The sequence below is a fragment of the Cyprinus carpio genome, chromosome A4, assembly GCF_018340385.1.
Source record: "Cyprinus carpio isolate SPL01 chromosome A4, ASM1834038v1, whole genome shotgun sequence".
Taxonomy (NCBI): domain Eukaryota; kingdom Metazoa; phylum Chordata; class Actinopteri; order Cypriniformes; family Cyprinidae; genus Cyprinus; species Cyprinus carpio.
The window spans coordinates 27,925,557-27,948,773 of record NC_056575.1 but is presented as its reverse complement, the minus strand read 5'-3'; the positions used below and the strand labels follow the sequence as shown (position 1 = coordinate 27,948,773).

Here is a 23,217-nt window from a genome sequence, read left to right as displayed (position 1 = left end):
ACCACAGACAGCTAAAAACTAGGCATCCTGCTTCCCTGATGCTACACACTTAAAGAGCTAGTATTTTATTTATTGTGAGTCTATACCACAAATAAAAATAAACTCACTAAAGTTCAGTTTTGTCTTGCAGCTTGCCATGTCTCAAACAACGGTTTTCACGATGTTATAAATGTCACATCTGGAGGAGAGGTCTACGCATGTGTTTTTATGCGGCATGTTCTTTTCTCTTGAATGCGCTTATGCACTTTTTGAGAACAAAGATCTAGAAACAAATTTATGGATGGTTATACTCAACTTTTTATAAATGAGGCATGGGTTGTTAATGCTAGATTTAAACTGACAGAGTATGTCTGCCTCCCGAACAGTGTTAGGTAGTTCCAGAAGTTGGGGAGCTAAATAGGAAAGGATTCTGCCACCTGCAGATGATTTCGATATTCTATGTATTATCAAATGGTCAAGAGTTTTTGACAGCATTCTAGGTTATACAGCGGAGGTTTTTTAGGTCTGATAATTAACACACCTCTGTTGTTGTTGTTTTTCAGAACTTAAAAGAAAACTTACTAGTCATACAGTGTTTTATATCAACTATGCATTTCGATAGTTTGCAAATGGTATGTTTCGTTGGACGCCGTGAAGAACACTAACTAGAGATGACGTATCATCAGGCCTAACAGTAAAAAAGTAACCACCATGTTTCTGATAATATCTCCCAGGGAAAAGATGTTTAAAGCGGAAAAAAATGCAAAAAGCAGTCCTAGTACTGAGCTTGGGGGATTCCATACTGAACTTGTGAGGGTATGATACCTCTTCATCACTGCCATAATTGGTGGTGGTCAGATAAGTAGATTTGAACCATTCTAATGCACTTCCATTAATGTCAACATCCTGTTAGTTTTCTAGTCTATTCAAAAAGAATGTTGTGGTGGATAGTACTCAAACCGGGCACTAAAACAACCAACAACCAAATACTGGTATAACATTAGCAATCACTACTATTGGCCACTCATATACTCCTACATAAATAAGTATGTAATTTCATAGTAATAATCACAAGCTATAGCTTTTGTATGTATATACAATACAACAATATTTTACATCTGGAAACTAAAATTATTATGTTAGCATGTCAAAATCTAACATATATTGTGTGAACGGAGTAATATATACAGTAAAGTTTTTTCTAAACATTATAGACATTTGGCTAGACTCTAACATTCCACTGTTACTTTATATCGTATTGTTTTCTATTTAATAGAACATAAAAAAAAAACATCCTGGCATCGTGAGACATTTAGATGCATGAAATGAAGCATAAGCCTTACTTCATAATGTTTCATTGATTATACATTTAGTCAGGAATATATTTTGGAAAAAGTCTAACTAGTAAAATTTAGTACAAATTATGTCACAGTCACATAAACTAATGCAAGTTGGCTAATAAAAAAAAAGACCTCCGCTGGAACAAGCAACTGCATCTTAATTCATTCCAAAGATACGTTCTTTTTCTGGGAGGGGTAAATCCTGGGGTATTTTCTCAGTGAATCTTCTTCCAGAAAAAAGTAGCTGAGATGAACTTGAAAAGTATTGCCTGCACTTTGTTTACAGATGGTGATGTGGACGTTTACATGTCGTGCCTCACTTATGGACAAATTGTAATATTCAAAAGTGAAATAACTTGTGGGCGTATTCACAGTAGAGATAATGAAGTGCAGATGGGAAAGAACTGTACCTGGACACGTCGCTTCATTGGTTTCATACAGATTATTTTAGTCACAGAGTAATGTGCTTTGTGAAAATGACTTTATTTAAAAATAGGTAACCCGTATGTCAAGTGTACTATGGACATATATCTCTCAATGTCTTGGGTGTGTCAAGTATTCGCTGAGATTTCAATTCATTTTACTGAAGAGTTTCAAAATGAAGATCAGAGGACTGAGACGACTGACTGAATGCGCACCCTGTTTTTCTTTATTTTACAAAAAGCACAATTTTAATGCCATTATAAACAGCAGTTAAGGAGCTTTTAAGAAGAAGAGCCAGAATAATTTTTAATATAACTCGGATTGGACTCAACTGAAAGAAGATGTCATATACACCTAGGATGCTTGAGGGTGAGTAAAGTATTGTGGGCTAATTTAAATTTTTGGGTTACCTAAACCTTTTAAGCTGCAATTAAGGTGAAAGTTACGGTGAAAGTTTATTACTGCACAAAGAGCAGGAAACTCTGGATATCGGCAGTGTGGTGCTCGTCAAATGATAAATTCAAAACTAAAATCTTGTGAAAACATGCACATCAATCTGATAACTTCATTTAATGTTTCATCGTTAACACTACTTTGGACTCATATCAGTCCTAATGAATTCATTATGATTTTAACGCAAACCATGTGTATGTAAATAGTCACATATGAACAGAATTGCTTTGGATCCTATCTAGATGCGGTTTATCTGTGGGATATATTAAATTAGGTTGTTAAATCTACCTTGATGAAGATCCAGTCTTGACTGATGAGAATTTTTACGGGCCTCTGCGTTGATTGCAATTGTGAAACGGACATGAGGCATCAGTAACTGTAAGAAGCAACAAAAAAAAAAAAAATCAATTTAAACTGTGCATTCAAATCATTATTTTTTTTTAAAAAAACGCATAACCTAAAATAGGAAAAGTATTTCCTTTTAACTAGGAAGTCATGCTGAGGAATCAATCACTTAAGTCTCTAATCCTGCTATTTTAATCCTATGATAGGATTTGGATCCTAATTGATCATATGATGCATAATGATGCTTTCTACATGCACAAAGCATAGGATTCACAATCATTCACATGTGGTAGGTGTGCATGAAAAACAAAATGATCAAAGTAAGTTTAGACCTATATAAATAGAACAAACTAAGGTTAATATGATTACATGAAATACTTTTTCACTTGTTTAATTTCACTTTAATAATGATAGATTAACAATCCTGAAAAAATCCTGCAGTAGTTGTCCACGCTACGGTGAGATGCAAATAGTCTTTCACAATAGGGCAAACGACAGGATGGACAGGCAGGAGGAACACATATTTGAACTAAATGACACAATCAAACATGAGAGAAAAACTGGGTCACAGAACACGAGGAAATAAAAACAACAACAAAAGTCCAAAGGGGTTTGACAGTTCACCCTCCTCCTGGAAGGCGCAACATTGTGCCACAGCAATGACAAAGGGAGGGACGGAGGGGGACTTAGGAGGGGGACAAAGGACACGTGGATGTGGGATGGTGACGGGATGGCAAAGGGCTGGCAGGAAGACAAATACGGGGAGGAGGTTCTGGCGGAGGATGTACACCCGGGAGGGAAGACAAACAAACAGAGTCCAGGATGGAGACGATGGAGGGAGGAGCCAGGGTGAATCAGACAGAGGGAGAAGCTATATTGGAGGCAGAAGGGACCAGGGCGGATCAGATGAAGGGAGGAGCCAGGGAGAAGACAGGAGGGAGCAGGAGGAACCAGGCCGCAGCCATGAAGGCACCCAAGGTGGAGCGGACGGAGGGAGTAGCCATGGTGGAGGAAGGGCTGAAAGCTCCAAAGGGCTGGCTGATGGCGGCGGATCAGGTGGTGGAGCCTGAGGTGGAGAGCTGAAGAGCCAGGGTGATGCTGAGAATCCGGAGGGCCAAGGCGGAGCAGATGGCTCCGGTGACCGAGGCAGGGATCTGGAAGGCCAGGGTGGACCCGAAGTGACAAAGGACCAAGGTAGAACCAGAGAGAAGGAGGAGCCTGACAGAGTCAGAGGGGACGGAAAGGACGAGGCACAGCCGGAGGAGTTGCGTCCCAAGGTGGCGGATGGTCGACGACAGACCAAGGAGGAATCAGAGGGATGAGGTAGCCTGGGGGAGCTGGTGGACTGATGGGCCACGGCAGAGAAGAGGGAGCTAGGAGCCATGGTGGAGCTGCTGAGTCGAAGGGCCGAAGCGGAGTCCAGGACTCAGAGGTTGAAGGCAGAGACAAGAGATCCTCCAACCACAACGCAGATGGAGACTGGCAGACCCCGCGGTGATCCCACCACACAGATGGTGGCCAGAGGGTGAGGTGAGGGGCTTCCAAGAAGCAGTGGTGGGTTGGAGCTGAAGAAGAAACCAGGAAAAGTTCGAGGATGCAGGAGAGGGAGGGTGGGGGGGGGTCCAGACAGGTAGAGGGTTCAGGGATGGTGTGTGCCGTCCACACACACCAAATCGCAACAGGGGAATGACATCCGTGGTCGTTTCAGGACTGGAAGGTTCAGTTCAGGGCAGACAGAGTTCAGACGAAGGTGAGAGAAGAGGGGGCATGTCTGCCTATATATCCACAACCACAGTCCACTGAGCTCAGCTAAACCTTAGCCATGGTCGGTCCCCAAGTGGGCGGAGCTTCCCTCTGCACTCGTCCGCGCTGTCCATAGTGCTCGCCCCGAACAATGGCAAGCTCTATAGCTGACCCTCGCACCGGGTCTGACGTGTTGGGCCTCTAGCTCCAGGGCGATCCTCAGCACTGTTGCCTCCATATCCGATGGCTCGTCTGTCACAGCGGCTCTGGCATCTTGCGCCACGCAGGGCCGGGTCATGGTGGGCTGGTCTCTGGGTCCTGTCATGTTCCCCATGTCACTGGGGTGCCTTACATGTGCACAGCATTACCCTTTCTATGTGTTGCTAACTTGACATTTCAACCTTTCATCTTCAAACTAAACTCCATTTCCCAAGCAAAACACATTTTTGCAGAATCTGAAGTAGGGCTGGGTGATATATCGCATGCGATTGTCACGCGCAATTCGTCAGTAAAGCCGGTTCCCTGATTACCACTAAAGAAAACCTGGCAACCCTTTCTGTCAAGCAGGTAACGATATTATTGCTAACATAGCGCACTCATCGGAAAACACATTGGCATCATGTATTAAAGAGAAAATAATCACTTCATCCAATATTTTAGTGAAAAAATAGCCTTGACAACCTTACTTACTGGAGTTCCACAAATATTGACTTTGTTCTCTCTCACTGCACTGTGTGTGTGTGGTGTGTTGTTTGATGGTTGTGTGTAGGTGTTGGTAGGAGAGGCATTTCTGGCCTCCTCTCACTTGAGTCTCTCTACTTAGGCTTCTGCTTCTCGGAGCTCTGTCTGAACAGTAGGATGCAGTTAGGCCTCCTCTTGCTATAGAGAGTCATTCTGCAGAGGCCTGCAGAATGACTCTCTGCTTCTCATGCCGCCACTTTCAACGTCCAGGCAAACCATGGAGAGAAGAAAGCATTTACCCAGGATGGCTACCATATATAATAATGAATTATAATAATATATAATATAAATATTAAATTAAAAACTACACTTCTGTTGTATATGGTGTGTACTGTAGGTGCTTTTATTAAAAAAAAAAAATAAAAAAAATTCTTTATAAAAGTAAACTTCTGATGTCAATCAATATCATTTATTTTTCTTAGCACCTATACTTTTTTTTATTGCGTTCTAGACCCCCCTTAGCACCGGTAGAGGGTTAAAAAAATTCTGGGGCCGTGCCCTGGTCTATAGAGCTCAGTTTTACTCTAGTTAAGTTGCTTGGACTCCTTTTCTTGAGCCTCCTTAACTGCTGTTGTGGGTGGTGTGTTTCTGGTCCCCTCTACAATTTTAGAGAGTCTTTCTGCTGAAAGTCCCCACTCCTTCTATAAGTAAGGATATAGTCAGGCCTCCTCTTCGCTCGAGAGTCATTCTGCAGATGCCTCCATCCCTTGGAGCTCGGTTTTATCATGGTTAAGTCGCTTGGATCTATTGAGCCTCCTTAACTGCTGGTATTTGGTGGAGTGTTTATGGCATTCTCTCACTTTAGAGATTTGTTGTGCTGAGGTTTTCACTCGCCAAAGCTCATTTTCTATCAGGTAGGATGTGGTTCGCCTCCTCTTACTATGGAGAGTTATTCTGCAGAGGCTTCCATCTGTGGGTACAGTAGGTAGCAGTAGTTTTATTATTGCAAGCCCTCCTCGACTGCTGTTGTATGTATGGAGTGTTTGTTCTTTTCACACTGCATGCCTGCTTCATTCTGCTGAGGCCCCACTTCCTTATGCCGAGTTCACATTGCATGATTTTCAAAGCTGTCAGATCACTGTTCTTTTCACACTGCATGCCTGCTGTGTGCACACTGCATGACAGATTGACGACAGGGGGTTACACATCGCATGATTTTACAATAGGAAAAATCGTCAACAACTATGTCTGGTCCACAAACTACACCTCACAGCCAAACACACGCAAGAAGTGATAAGAAAATGATCATGTGTGAGACTGGAATTGTTGTCAAAAATAGTAGTCCGCAAGAAGCTTGCAATCCAGCAAAAAAGAGAAAAAAGATTATGGAGGGGGACATGGTTGGGCAGACGCGAGAGCAAGGATTGTGTGTTTTGCAAAGAGAGTTGGAGGTAGATAAATAATTTAGCTGATATTCTGGTCTAGGACACCTCTGCAAACTTCCTGCTCCATGTATCTTGCTCTCTCATTAGCTGTAGGTCATCGGTGATGTAATTTTCAAGAGAACACATTTCACATAGCAGGATATTGAATCACTGACACATCCAGATATTAAGCATGACAAATATCTCTCAGGTTATGCATGTAACCATAGTTGGCTGATAAGGGCAGCAAGATGCAGGATCTACTTCAGGCATTTTTGTCCACATCACCTTCAGACAAGAATTGAATGATGTGCTCTGCTTGTGTACTGTTTGCGGTTACACCAGTAGTGACTTCGCTGGCTGTTGCTGTTCATTGTCAAGTTCACTGCCATGATTACACTCACATTTCAGCCACGTCATGACCATATGCCATGCGCTGGAGGTTATTTGTAAACATTAAACTGTGGTTAATATCAGAAACAAAGATATTCAGTTTCATGCTGAATCTAAATATCATGACCATGTATGGAAAAAAATTACCTTGTATATAGGGTGGACTGCAGAGAGCTGTCTGTGAAGGGCTACTTCAAACACCTCTAAGATCAGGTGTGTCTTGAGAAGGTGTGTGACCAGCTGGTGTACATTAAAATCAGCAGATTTTACCCACATCTTGGCAAGCATCCAGTCGTATTCATTATCGCTTGGGAGAAAGATTGGGATGGGGTTGTTTTCCTCTGGTTTTTGAATTTGCTGTGTCAACTAAGCAGACATTTTGGTCAAACAATGAGTAAATTACAATGAGTAAATTCACAGCAAAAGCACTTAAATTTTTTTAAGGTAATTTAGATTTTCAGTTGACACTGATTCTTTTTTGCGACACACACCTTAATGGCAATTGGCACAATTTGGTTCAGTCTATTGTTGTACAGTAGACAGATGGGTGCAGTCAAATAGCTTGACTTTTTGGCTTGCAATCCATCCAAGATTTTATAATTTGCTATGTAGATGTTTCCTGCCTGTAAACGCGGAGATTTTATTTAGTGTACTGGTGTATACTGTAGTTTGGAACAAATGATTTGCAGGTTAAAATAACATTGATCTAAGTTATTTACTAAAGTATGTGAAGCATGTCACAATACGTCAAACAAGTTTTGGCTTTGATAAATGAATTACGTGTTCATGTTTCTGACCTTTAATTCCTCTTCTAGCGTAAGACCTCTCTGCAGAGAGCCCTCCACCATCTCATGTGTGACTGGAAAGTTGTCTGGAAGTTCCACACACTTGCTGATCATAACAGGATTGCAGCCATTCAAAAACTGATAGCCAAACATGTAATCCGTATTCCAGTCTTGGATCACGTTCTCTGTTCAGTTTTCAAAAAAGAAAATTGAGTTAACTGTCAAAGGTTTACAGGTGTGAAAAAGTGTTTAGCTTCCCACAACAATTGTGTATGAATATATAACAAAAAACAAACTAAAATAACAACAAACATTCTTGACAAAGAAATACTTCAAACCTAGTAGAGTGTTATCGAGGCAATAACGTGTCAATATCTGTTCAAAATGGTCTATATCTTCCCAGGGCTGAATGTACCCTTTAGACATGTCCAAGATGTTTTTGATAAACCTGAAACAGAATGCATAGAGTACAATTATAGGCATGAACACTATTTGCATGGTACTGTATTTGTTCTGAATCACTCTTGAAAAGTGAGGAAAAATTCATTATCAAATAAACAAGGACTGTGGCCATGACACATTCCCCAGACTTACACTTAAATTGAATTCCAAGTAAATTGTGAATGTTTTTCTTTGTCAAACTGAATATCTGGATGAAGAGCATTCTGTTCACTATCCATGTTTTTAGGGAAGCCCGGGCACCACTGATTCCATCTTAAAGATGAAAAATGACAACACTTACTTTTACAATTACACCAAGAACAACATTTAAAGTGTAATTTTTTTTTTTTTTTTTTTTTTTTTAAATATACATTTTTAAATATGATGCTTATTGTTTGTCTTGCATTTTTTCCTTTAACATACAAATTGCAATGGACCTGTTTACACCTGTTCACTTCAAGGATTTTCTCTGATCAGAGAGCTATCTGATCATAAAATACGATACAGATTTAAATCTGATTACACAAACCACTTAAGGAGTTGGTCTGGGATCCATTCCAGGCAAACACCGGACAAATCTAAATGCTTTGGGTTGTTGAAACCATATATGTAAGTTTTACTCCTCCCAAAAATTTTAAAAATAAATGTGTGAGAGTGCGTTTTAGATATGACAGTGCTACTGCAACACGTATAGCATGCAGAGTAGCTGAGTGTTTCTTCATCAGCTGACACGCAAACTGCCACAAATTAAACTGAAGGTAAATTGCAGATCCTCAACTCAGTTCATTTGAAGAGGTGAGACTAAATTATCTTAAGTGCCAATGCTTCTCTCTTCTATTGCGGTCTTTGATTTTTAAAATTAGCTGATGATCAATAAAGTGCAGCTCATATCTGATGCATCAGGTTGCATAAGCTCCATTAAATCTGTATAAAGCGAGTGAATTGAAGACTGTATATATATGCAACCAGATGCAGATATCTGTTTTGTGGAGACTTATGTGCCCAAGTGTAAATAAAATGATTTAGTAAAACAGATAGCTGTCCATTCAATAAAATGACATGAAGTGACCAGGTGTAAATAGGCCCAAAGAGTCAATAAAACAAGAAAATGTCGGCCCGGTTTCACAGACAGGGCTCAGCTTAAGCCAATACTAAGCCTTAGGTCAATCAGTATGTTCAAGTCACTTTCATAAAAATGCCTTATAAAAATCATTACTGGGGTGAATCTTGAGACGAAACAATGGCACTGACATAATTTAAGATTTATCCATGCAAGTTATTTTCCGTTAAGCAACATACATTTTAGTTTTGGAATCTTAACCCTGCTGAATTCTGCTTTCACTCTCTGGCTGGCATGGAGCCAGATGGATGCAACAAGTGCTTGTCATATTATTTTGACATAATTTGCGTGTTGTAACATGAACTAACATGGCTGCACCCATCACCCAGTATAGATCAACTAATATGTTCATTATAAAAGTGTTTAAACTACCAAATACAATTACTTGCACATATTTCAGAATCAGAATATCAGATATTTCATAATATAGTGAGCATGTTTTTGAATATTCTGAATTAAAAAGAAAAAAAAATGAAATAAAAGCGATTCATGTGTCATACAGAGCTATTGTGGCTGCATTGTATAACATGACAAGCATGACGTGTCCCCATGGAAACAATAAGGCGATACATTGCCAAGTGCAATGTTTTCCTGAGTCAACATCTTTGTTGGTAATGGAACAACATTCATATCAGCCAATCAGATTTAAAGCACAAGCTCAACAATTAATATGAAGTTTAGGCTTGCAGTCAGGGTTTGGTTCTTGTGCATCAGTGTCATTGATCTATCATTTCCTATGATTTTAGGGATAAATTATGGTTAAGGGTAGGTTAAGGGGTAGGGATATGGTTAAGAATAAAACTTTCTAAAGAAACTAGAATGTTTTTCCAGGATCAACAAAATATGTTGAACCAGGAATGTATCAAAATCAGCAAAATAGGGTCGGGCAAAAGATCCAGGTCAATGTCTGGGTCAAGTTTTGTACTTCCATTGACATGAATGGAAATCTTATTGCCTAAGCCTAATGCACCATTGTGTACCTCAAATAATGGTCTGATGCATGGCAACTAAGGAGCCATTTAGCAGGAGAAATTATATCTCAACAAATGGCATTTAAAATGGCAAAGATGTAGATGTTAATAAATCAATGTTTATGAGATAAACTAATAGCTGAAAGCATATATATATATATATATATTAGTTTTATGTTTACAGAGAAGAAAGCCTTATTTAGGCTGTGCTCAGGTATGGTTTATGAAAAAGAATAAAAGCTTTAAAGGGTGCTATTATTCTTTTTCATTTGTCTGTAATGTTGCTGTTTGAGCATAAAAATATCTGCAAAGTTACAAAGCTCAAAGTCCAATTCAAAAAGACATTTTATTTAACAGAAATCACTTTTCAAAAACTATAAAGCATATTTTCCGGGATTTGTGATATCACAAAGATCGACAAATGGGACGAGACCTGGTTGAGCTGCACTAGAGAAGACAACCAGTGTTATCACTATGTCAGAGACGTTCTAGTGTTCCCAAGACAGATGAGCTTAGAGTGGTTACAATCATCCGGGTTTAAATTGCGCTCAAATTGCTTTTATTTTGAGGCAATATTTAAACTGAAGCTTGCAGCAGGCAGTTATGCTGAGAGGCAGGACATTTCCCGACCAGGCGCCGAGTGCTGCCAATCACAACACACACTGAGCCAGCTAACCAATCACAGCACATCTCGTATTTCAGAAGTCGGGCCTTCATTTGATACAGGAACTATTTGAGCCGTTCATGGCTACATCGTTACAACTAGCAGTAACTCTGAACTAATGTGAACAAAGAACGCTTCTGTGCGCTGGTGTCCTCCCACAGGTTAAGAGATTTTAAACAAACACTGTTAATACACATGCAGTTAACCAAATAAAGCAATACATATTTTAATGCTATAAAAGTGTGCACAATGAGAGAAATAAACAGCAGATGTTCATGGTAACAACTTCTTTAACTTGAGCAAATACTGCTAATACACATATAAATTTGTTAATAAAACGAAAGCATGCATGTTTTAATGCTAGTGAATAAAAGGAAACGATCCACCCGCATGCCTCTGCTCATCATGACAGTACCTGGATCAGTGAGCTGTGTCTCGGGCCGATGACGTCACTTCCAGGGAGGCATGTTGTACATGCCCCTGCCCCTTGACTCCACCCCCACGTCAAAACAGCGCCACAAAGCGAGAAGTGCAGAAAAATGAAGCGCAAAGGAAAAACGGCAGCGCAAGCTCAAACTAGACTGACACGCAAAATAAAAGCAGCGTTGCAAATAAAATAATAGATATGTCCATGGAAAATATGTATTGCAAAATAATTGCTTTCACGCGGTTTCATTTAGGTTTTGCAATTCTTTATTTTTGTTTGCAAAAAGCAAAATTATTTTCCTCAATACTTCCTCAAAAGTTTATTTTTTTGCATATATATACGGCATTATTTTGACTCCATATACATTGTTATCAGGAAACTCGACCCAGATCAGTTTTAAGCATTCATTAAAGTGAATCGGTTCAAAGGAGTCATTAGTTCGCAAATCGGACGTGTCATTAGTGGACAGATATGCTCATATGCTCCGCACATAACGTTACTCCCAAATATATTTTTAGGTCGCACAGATTAAATTTCAGGAGCATATGCGACGAAAATGTTGGCAATTTCGAGCCTTGTAGAAGCTGCTAAGCTTTCTAGCTAGAAGTAAGCAATAACCAACACCCCAGATAGCAATGAGTCGGCGGACCACCGGCGGCGCTCCAGCGGCAGTAGAAGCGTCAGAATGGCGTAATCGCAAACACGTTTGACGGTGCACCGCCGGCGGCAACCGCTTTTTAGAAGCGGCAGCCACCTTCCTACCGCCTTCGTTCCGCGGCCGGCCCCGCGGGCCAACCGCGTCCCGCCGCCGCCGTTATATCAAAGGCAACCCTTCCGCGGCCCCGTCGGAGGCAAACGCTATTTCGAGCGATCGGTCCGCCGCTTATATATATATATAATATATATATATATATATATATATATATATATAAAAAATCATGCAGTTTATCAAGAATAATGATTGATCAAAACCAGACAACTTTCCATTTGACGTTTTAATTCCACATTTCAAAGTACAGTAACTGTCATTGAAACATGATGTCAGATCCCTGAAATATAAATAACAGAAAAAAAGAGAAAAAAAATATACACACACACAAAAGAACATGCAGGTTTCCAATTAAATTGTTAAAAAAAAAAAACAGCCTTAGCTTACAAGCAAATTATAACACTTACAATAATTGTTAATAATATAAAGAGGGGTCAGCTTGGGATGAAAAGAATTACCAGTAAACATAAGTAATGATTTTGTATATTTTTTTTTACTGGTACCAAAGAATGTGCAGGACACCAAAAAAATGAAGAAGGTATAACATCACATTTACAAGCCATTTCTAACAATAAGATAAGTGGTAATAATTTAGAATAAAGCTCTGGAGTAGAATAGACCATTATATTGGCATTGCTGACCTGGGGTACAAGATGTCTCTTGTATCTGTGATAAACATCTTCACACTATATATAAAAATACTGAGGTAAAAAAAGTAGTAGAACAGATATAACTGCAATGCTGACCTGTGGCACAAGGATTTACAAGCTATATTTAACAATATAATAAGAGTTAAGCACTATGATAATATCCACAGTGAACAGTGTGGATTGGGGAGTGCAGTCTGACACTTCTGGCTTCTTTAGGGATCTTGATGTTACTGACTGTAGGATAAAGAAAGGGTTCCAGTTGTCAGTGATGCTGGGGTGTCAGTAGTCAGCCTAGGTTTAAGGGGTCGGCTGTGGGTCCCTCTCAGCTGTGCGGCGCCTTTTTCCGCCTTCACGGTCAGATGCTCCTTTCAGGTAACGCGTAACGTTAACCTGGCCGGCTTAATCAGTGGCATCCTGTGTTGCCGAGTTCTTCCGGATGGCTCCTGTAGAAAATACAGATCTGTCATTCCATTTGAATGGCATAATGCCATACACATCTACTAAACTTTTTTTTTTTTTTTTTTTTTTTACATCCAACTTACTTTGAACAATGGTCTTCAGGAACATGTCTCTAAAACATGCTTTATCCCCAACTCCAGTCCAGGTTGTATTGATGGAAAGGTGATTAGAGAAGATACTCTGAAGCATCCGCCAGATGGTTGTCTTTAGGTCCCTCCCACATTTGATTGCCAAAAACCGAAGCTGAAAATCCAAAAAAAGAGTTACAATTACATTTCTCTGAAGCTTATCATACATAAATATAAAGTGTGACAGGCTGTGGATTCAGACTGTAGAATATGCAGTGTACAATCTTAATTCTACTTTTTACATTACCCTATGGAGTTATAAACAAAATCAGCACACTTACAAATCGTTCTGGAGCTCTTTATCCTGCCTCAAACTGTTGTCAAGCAACGCCAAAATCTTCCTTTGGCACTGAAAATGTTTTGCAGCATAGTGTCCATTTTGTTGTCCATGCTTTGCACAACATCGCCAAACTCTCCAAGACGCTGCAGCATTAAGGTCTGATCTGCACCTACAGGGGTTAAATAAAAAATAATAGTCAGTCCTGGTCCCTCAACTACTAAACTATGACATTTTATATCTAGGGGTCTACTACATGTATAGCTGGCCCCAGTGGGAATTAAACCAACAACCACAGGTGTTGTTTGCAAGTTGTACCTGATTGCCAGTGCGAGCAAAACGTCTTCAACATTGTCCCAACTTGCTTCACCTGCTCTTGAAGTGAGCCGCTGTCATCCGAAGCTACAAAATGAAAGGGCATATGGTAATTTGTACATCATCACGTACTCTTTCCTAAGTTTGACTTTTTTGTGCATGTTCTTTTCTTACCTGCTCGTGCCCCCTCAGAGCTGTTTCCTTCCTTTCAGAGCTTGGTTCTCCTCCCTAAGGAGCTTGGTTCTCATCCATCACGGCTTGTTTTTTTCATGTCATTCTGGAGTCTCTGGAAATCTACATTAAAAAACAACACAACAAAAAAAACACCTAAAGGCCACTATTTTTCAATACTTTTAAAACACTGGACACTAAGACATAGGCCTAAAATAGTACCTTCATAGCTGAAAACTTCATGCTGTACACGAGATGCCAGGGGAGTCCAAGGGGCCAATTACAGAGCGATGACTTTCTCCTATTGATAATCATTGACGTAAAAATATGTTTAACGTTATTGCATACATTTAATGAATTGGACTTAAAATGGAACACTTAGTTTAGCGCAACATATTACATACCTCCAGCGTTTTCCACCCATATGCTGCCAGGTAAATTTGCTGCTGGGGGTGTAAAGCTTAGTACTTGACGAGCTGGCAGAGCAAACATAACAGCTTTAACTTCAGTGCAGAGTATTGCATATTCAGTAATGAAACTTTTAATTGAACTGTGCAATGCTAATGGAATGTACAATACACCTCGTCACCTTTCATCCAAAACTGCTGCGGCGAGTAACCAGTCAAGTGTGTCTAATGAAAAACAGATTATGATTAAAGGATTCCTTATCTTACTTAAGTTACTGTAACAAAGGCAAACAGCATGTGTTAGCTAAACAATTGCTAGCCACTCTAGCTACTGGACAAATAGCAGCTACTTGTTCAGCGACAAACAAAATCATTAAACAACCTATATACAACGTTAGTTTTGTAAGAAAAACACTAGATGTAAAGCTTTTGCTACGTACAGAAGCTAGACCACATTTTCAAACATTCAACTTGAACAGTGTAAAAAAGGTGAAACAGCATGTGGTAGCTAACACTCTGAACTAGACTAGCAGCGTGCGTGTCGGAACAAACAAATGAAAACAACCTAACGTTACTGGTATCATCAATCGGTTTAGTTAGAAAACACCACAAGTTTATACTGATTCAGTCTTGTCGTAGATTTTTTGCTACCTACTGCTGGAACCACCATTACCACATGGGCGGCGGCATAATTGTCCATACAGTAACTGTTTACGTAGTTATATAATTCGACTGACCAAAACTAACTTAAAACAACACATACGTACACTCACATTCGTATAAACATACGTATCTTAGAAGAAAAGAAAAACTCACGCCTGGAAGAAACAAAGTAGGCTATTACAGAAAGTTAATTGTAACATAGCGGCAACTTTGTAAACAAGGCTAACTTTACTTTAGCCTTACTTTAGCTTGACTAGTAAGGCAAGAACAAAGATGGACTACAGATTTTACAAAGATAAACTCAAAACAATGTAAACATAATATTGCGACGTTAATGGAAACATTGTACTTACTTAAACGCGGATGGTAGTACACAGAAACTCGCGATTGAGCGGCGAACTGATGCGAATGTGTGCTCTAGTTATGTTGTTTGGGGAGGGCCAGGAGCTCAGTGGCCTCCAGTGCGTCATCGAGCCATCCGTTTTAGCTCTCCGCCCAAAAAAAAATTCCAATCCTGAACACAACAGCAATGGTGAAACAACCTATACATTTCTAACATTTAATAATGGTGTTTAGATTTTTTTTTAAGGACACACTGTCTTAAACACCTTTGTACAGGTCGCAATTGTGCAAAGTTAATATAATCCTTATACATGTAAAAAAGTCAAAAAAAAAAAAAAAAAAAAAAAAAAAAAAAAAATCGAGGTTGGAAAAAAATGAAAGACATAAAATGACATTTCCTGGAATGGCAGAAAAGACAAAATATTTCTAAACCATATTTCATAACTCTGCCAGTGCAGCTGTGAAACCAGAGAGAATTATTAGGATTTTAGTTTATCCTTCTGATCAGGTCAAAACAGAGATTTTCCGGTTATTGATAGGCTATTACCATGTTTGCAAATTAATAAAAAATTATAAAGTATAGACCTACCCAAGACGCTTTTTGAAGCAATTTGTTGCAAGATGTCTTTCACTGTTCACTGATGATGTTAACCCAACCAGGCATTAGTGAAAATAGGATAACTTCATCAATTTACTTATTCAGCTAAATTTGTTTCATACGACCCATGAATTAAATATCTATTTTAAAACCAGAATCAGAAAGATATTTATTGGCCAAGTAGGTGTTACAAAAGGAATATTTTCTGGTTTTTTTTTTTTTTTTATGTGCATGTCTTCAATTTATGCATAAATCAAAGAAATGTTAAACAATTTTCACCTAAGTGCATAAAAATAATTTATACATATACCGCCGCTATTAGCGTCTTTAGCATCGATATCGCGCATTCAGAGTTTTTCAAAGTAATTTTAAATTGTCCATTTCCTAAACACTTATCCTTATCATGGAATCAAAGAGTCAAGTAATAAACCCTAATGGCTTTAAAAAATAATAATAATAATAATAGTAATAATAATATGGGATTTTATTCACATTATATGGCCTAACTTCATGCTATATTTTATAATTCGCTTGCATGTATGTGAATAACTTAGTTACACAATGCTGTCAGTTCCACTTCCATCTAACTCCCAACATGCTAAAAACATAGCCTTGGCTGCTGGTCGATTTTAGTAGAAATCTTTGTATTTCAAAGCGGCTTGCCGCCAGCCGGCCGCGGTCCATTAGAACGGAGGCAACCGCCAAAGAAAATGAAGCAGTCCCGGCCCGCCGGCTTTTTTTTCGCCGTCGGCATCTCGCAAGAAATGGGGACAGTGCACGTATTCGGCGGCAAACGTTTCATCCCCGCCAGCGAGACGCACCTATAGCCGACAGCTTAGGGCCGGCGGCAAAAAGAAGCCATGCGGATATTTTTTGCTAGCTGGGATGGCGTTACTTTGCCCAGAATCGTTTAACATTAATGTTATGGAATCATGACAAAAATGATCAATAGATTGGTTAAAATTTACTAGACTGCATATAAAAATGAAAGACTATATATTGGATTTGATTACCTGATTCATCCGTGTTCATTGTCTTCCGTCAGTCTGAAGGCGGTTCACGTGAGTAGATGCTTGGGTGTGTTGCGCATTCATAACGGTGCGCGACCTACTTTGAACTTCAATCGGACAAATGATTGGACTACTTGCGGAGTGACATGACGACATCAGAGGCACAAAAAACATTGACAGCGGTGAGGGGTCATTATGTTTACCAATACCCGACCCATTGCAACCGCCACCGTTCCCCCCCCCCCCCCACCCACTTTTTTTGCATGATTTACGAGAGCATCATTTTCAGGTCGGAAAAGCCAGATTTCCGGATTTTTTCCGGAAAGAATCACACCCCTGGGCGGGGCTTGAGCAGTTCTATGTTTATACGGCTGTCAGTCAGGAGTCGTGGAAGGGGCTTGAGCAGTATAACATCATAATGCTCACAAACTCAAAACGAATATTTATAATATAAATATTTACAAATATTTACAATATTTGTATATTTGTGTGTCCAAACACACTGGACTGTATCTATGGGGTAAGTAAAGGAAAAAACTGCAACAAATTAATATTATGCAAGACTGTTTCATCAAACCTGAATATTTTCCTTCTAGATTTCAGTTCCTTTTGTCTTTGCTCTTGAAGCCATTCAGTTTCATCCTGAGGCAGTCGAGCTAAGTGAACGCACAAAGAAATACATTAAAAAAACAAAAAACATTAGTGCACAAACTAAATAAACTGGATAATGAACAAAATGAGTCTGAACATACCACTGCCCTCTCTGATAATCAATTCACTATCTTTTATCCAGCGGTAACAGGGAAACTCAAAGAACTTTCCAGAGGGTGTTTTTCACTCTGAATCTTCTTACAAAAAACCACTTAGAACTGTCCATTGTCCATAAAAATCCAAGTTTCACCTGGACAATGTCTCCAAGGTCCTTTGTCACAGAGATGTCAACAATGATCTCCCTGTAACAGCATGTTAGACATATTATTATATTAGACATATGTTATATGACGCAGAATGGAGAAATGTAAACATTTTTTTTTTTAAATGTAACATTAGACCTAAGCTAAACTTAAAATTCAGGATCCGGTTTAAAATGATGGCACTTGATGTTGACTCCTAGAATGTTTTAGCCACTTAACTGTCACCGTCCCACCTGTGGGACGCTTGGCGCTCTTTTTTTCCTTTTCCCTTTTCCTCTATAAAATCTTTTAGCAATCATCATAAATTATATATCATTTGAAAGCTTAGAAGCCCAAGTTTCATCTTGTGAAAACCATTTTTGAAATCAGGATAATTGCCTTACCATGGAAATGGTACTTTAAAAATCTTATGGCGGTCTCCCTCCCCCTTAGTGGGCATGTCAAGTGTCATTTACAAAAGCATTATGGTCTTTTAGAATCAAAACTTTTATCAAGTAATCTTGCCAACAAACATATCATTGGAAAGGTCTGAGTCTCAGGATTCCATATTTGGTGGTTATTTGAGTATTGAAGTAAAATTGACAGAGAAATCTAGGGAAAACTTCATTAAACAAAAATTCAAAGGAGTTTTGAGGATGGCTCCAGTGGCCTGTTTGTGGTATGACGCCCTAAATAAAATCTCACAGGAACCTCAATTTTTTTTTTTTCATATCAACTTCAAATTTGGAACATAACGTAGTTAGGATACAAGGCTGGTTCATTTTAATATCCATTTTTAGAGTATAAAACATGGTATGTTAAATATTTCATATAAATAAAGTAACATTACAAATTATCCGCTTATTTATGTACAGTACATTTAACACTTCTATCAACTTTTTGATAACTTTCAATTTTTTGAAAACATCCATTTTTGCCAAAATCTGCTAATTTCGTCTTTTAAAAGAGACCAACTTGTCCCAGATATATTTGAAGTGTTCATAAAATACCACAATTTAAGTTTGGGATAGTGCACTTAATGCCTATTTTTAAAAATGGGGGGTACGTTAAGGGGTTTAAGAAACCAAAGAAAAGTACAAGTGGTCCAGGCACCTCAAAAAAACTTGGCTTTAGGGGTAAAACTATTACCTATTAACTTTGGGCAGTCATGGCCTAACGGCCCATTCACAAAGCATTAACGCTTGAAGGAGGGCGTTTCATGACCATCATAGTGACAGCCAATCACATTAGTTTTCTGGTGTTGCATGAACGGATTGGCTAGTGTCTGTGCTAGGGTATTTGCATAAGGTGATCTGATTGAGGACGCCTACGCTGGCACTTTCTGAAAAGTTTCCAATTTCTGCTGCGAGCAATGGACCCAACGTGGCACGACGGACCCATAATTCATATCGCTAACGCTGATGTCACTCCATTCAAAGTACACTAGAGTCGTTGACGCCGACGCCCGTGGGAATGGGGCGTAATGGATAGAGAGTTGACTAATAACCAGAAGGTCGCAAGTTCGAGTCTAAGGTCTGGCAGGGATTGTAGATGGGGGAGTGACTATCCAGTGGTCTCTTTCACCCTCAATACCATGACTGAGGTGAGACCCTTGAGCAAGGCATCAAACCAACAACTGCTCCCCGGGCGCTGCAGCTTTTGCTGCCCACTGCTCCGAGTGTGTGTGTGTGTGTGTGTGTGTGTGTGTCTGTGTGTTGTTCATTACCCACTGCTGTGTGTGTGTAGGCACTTGGATGGGTTAAATTCAGAGCACAAATTCCATGTATGGGACACCATACTTGGCCACACGTCACGTCCTTTCCTTTAACTATGACTTTTGCCTCAATTAAATTCAAGTAACTGCTTATTAATAGGTGGCTGTTATGTTTAAGCATGAGGTGGGATTAAGGGATGTAAAATATGGTCATGCAGAATAAAGCATTAATATAAGTACTAATAAACAGCCAATACCCTACTAATATGCATGTTGATCTAGTGGATATTAGTAGAAAAAAGCAACTAGTTAAGAGAACTGGACCATAAACTAAAGTGTTAACATTATTTGTATTATTTTATATTGAAATTAGTGTTTGTTTGTTTATTTATTTATTTTAAAGGGGTCATACTATTCGAATTCCAACAATCCTTTCTCTTTGGAGTGTTACAAGCTATGATCTGTAAAGTTGCAAAGACTTAAGTCTCAAATCCAAAGAGATATTCTTTATAAAAGTTAAGAGTCAACCACACCCCCCTAAAACGGCTCATCTAACATGCTCCCACATCTCTATGTCACAAAGTGAGAAGATTTCCATAATGCCACCCAAATGTTCTCACAAATAAAGAAGGTGTAACTTTTATTCTCTCTGTTGCTGCAGCTGCCCTGTTGTGGAGATGCTGTGTGTGTCATTATGAAAGCGAAACTACTTTGTTTGGCCTTCCAAAAGAGGACACAGCTAGTAATCAGTGGTTAAGTTGAATTTACAACACTGTTCCAGAACAGTTCAACCCAAATATTCCGATGTGTTTAGCTCATTTTATGGAGGATGAGGACTGTTTCCTGAACCAGTAGCCTACAATGTGTCTGTGGCACAAAGATTGTTTCATTAAAAAAAGGGGGGCAATTCCAACTTTGCAAGGACAGTTTGGCACTTCTGACTCACAGCCTGTAAGTAAATTTTTTTATATTTAAAGAATTTTCCACTACACTGCTCAAAACTCGAATATTAATAGAAATACAAGTTCTTTATCTTTACCCTTACCACAAACACAAACACAGTTTTATGTTTATTCAGCGCAATACGCAACGCATAAAAAGACTGTATAAGTCAGTATCAGTATAATCAGTAATTACATACGTCCCCACTGGATGCAACAAATGCCTTGTTTGTAATGGGGGTTTATTGGGGTTTATTGGTTTTGCATCACAGTATGGTAAGGGGCGTAACATTTTCATCACACGCTTTGAGGTATTGTAGCCAATGACAATGTAACTGGATAGCTGGACCAATCAACATACAATGCTGGCATTTACAGACCGATGAGCTTTTGTAAAAATCGATGCATTTCAGAAAGGCAGGGATTGAGGAACAACAATAATGTAAATTATTTGGAAAATAATGTGTTTTTTTAACCTGAAATACCATAAAACACATAAAATTACACCAAATACACCAAATAATGTTCTTTTCAGCAATGTCATATGACCCCTAGATAATAGATAATAGACACTTGCTACTTTGCCATCATATTTGTAGAGATTACGCGGAATCACATAGGAGGAGTACCTGATCATTTTTAAGTCCATTTCAAACCAAAATAGCCATCTCTTCCTGTTGGTTGGCGCTTATGACTATAAATTGAGAAAGTCCTCCAGCTCAGTGAGAAGAACATATACAGAGTTTGGTGACTATGGGTCAGATTTTGCTATCAATCTCGTGGAAGTTGCAAAACCACAGCTTTTTTTGTGCTAAAAACTACTGTCAGGATTTACAGAAAAATTAATGCTGAAAAAGTAGTGGCTGATCTTTACTGTACATATGCATTGGTAGTAGTTTCCTAGAGTATTTAAAAAAGGAATTATGCAACATGATTTACCAATATTTCAGCTTGTCAATTTACTGGAAATTGTGCCATTATTTAATGCCCAAAAAAGAGCATGTCTTAAACCAGACATTAAAAAGGAAGGTTGTGTAGGTGATTTGATCCCAGAAACATTTTGTTATACTGGTTTCAAATTCTCTTCTCAGCATTCTGAGAGTAGTCCTTAATGAAAAACTGGTAAATTAATTTATATTATAAGTGTTCTGTGGAAGGCATAGGACTGGATAAAGTTTGTCCAATCATTTCATTCAGTCCACTTGCAATGATTGTATGTCCTACCTGTCAGTGTGAGTCTGAGCAGCGCGCTTGTGTATTTAGTTTGCATTGTTGTTGGTCTTGACAGCTGTATTTGGTTGCATTGTGAGTATATACTGTTTAAGTGGAAGATTGCAAAATCTGACGCAGTAGCACAAATCAACAGAACACCACCATTATTCATGTATACTGGCTGATAATTTTGAAAACACCTAAAGTGAATAATAAAATGTTATTGGGGGAGACCAGAGGAAATTGTAACTTTCATTTTTCAGCACTTTTGATGAAACAAACATATGTGCGCCAACAAGAATATTCCGGATATATTTTAATATACCCATGACGAAAACGTAAAGGAGAAAACTACTACTGGAGAAAGCTACAACATTAATCTTAGATGCTTTATTTGCTATTTGGAGCATTGGGATCACTAGATCAGGGCTTGTTCAACAAACCTTTTGTGAAAAACCCTCAACCTAATTCTTAAACCTACATTTTTGACTTTGGCCTGTAGCTTCCGGGCAAAAAACAGACTGCGTACCATTCACACTAATTTTTACTGCACGGGTCACATATTTATAAAACTGTATTAAAATAATTAAGTTCTTACTTCCTCCACTTCAAGTCACTTCGGCTTTATTATATCGCTCTCATTGTTTGAGTCTATGCCTATCAGGAAAGAGTTCTTATTACATCACCACCAGTATATATATACAACACTTTGTAGGTCAGCTTCTTTTTGGGTGCTTGAAAGAAAAAAAGCATACATATATAATACAATACAATGTTTATTTTATATAGTATACTTAAACCAACCCAAGCTGAATTAGAGTGCTACACAAGGCATTTAAATGGACACAACAATACAAAACACACATGTGAGTAAAACAATAATCACAAGCATCAGAATTATATAAGAACTCTCATAAAAAAACAACAGAGATCAAGGAATGTTTAACTCTTTTCTCCATCAGCATTTTTTTAAAACACACAGCTATATGAACAGATCTAAGCTTTTCTTCACTATGCGTGAAGATAAAACGCTGTGGTGCCCAATTCTGAAGGGACAATACAAGTGTTTCAAACTTCTTTAAGGACAGGAATGGCGTAAGATCTAAAAAAAAAAAAAAAAAAAAAAAAAGACTTCAAAATAAAAACTTCACAAAATAAACACACCAACATTTTAACCATGAAACACAACGCACATTTTAACTAACCTATGTGGTTCTGTATGGTGACAAGGACTTGAGATCAAAGTCAGGCACTCTGGGCCATTCACAGTTGACAGTCTCATTTTTTTGTGTAAATTGTTCATGAAGCTTACTTGATGATTTATTAAATAAAAAGTCAAATACTTTCTAAAATGCTAATGTACAAAATAAATCTACACTGTTCCTACCACATCAATGGTAAGCGAAGGCTATGTTGCAGGTTTTTTTTTTTTTTCTTTTTCTGGCAATTTTCTAGCTGTACAAACATTTAAACAGTTAT

The 23,217-nt window shown here is 38.7% G+C and overlaps 1 protein-coding gene across 1 annotated transcript; it reads right to left on the bottom strand.

The window, feature by feature from the left end:
- Positions 1-2,453: 2,453 nt before the first annotated feature.
- LOC122141677 (polyunsaturated fatty acid 5-lipoxygenase-like) lies at positions 2,454-17,812 on the bottom strand. Its single transcript, XM_042749617.1, has 8 exons — positions 17,731-17,812; positions 17,556-17,634; positions 8,161-8,280; positions 7,905-8,014; positions 7,579-7,751; positions 7,273-7,404; positions 6,929-7,147; positions 2,454-2,571 (listed from the first exon to the last, which is right to left on the bottom strand). Exons 4-8 carry the CDS (start codon positions 7,990-7,992, stop codon positions 2,461-2,463), a joined length of 723 nt encoding a protein of 240 aa, XP_042605551.1. The 5' UTR covers positions 7,993-8,014; positions 8,161-8,280; positions 17,556-17,634; positions 17,731-17,812; the 3' UTR covers positions 2,454-2,460.
- Positions 17,813-23,217: the final 5,405 nt, after the last annotated feature.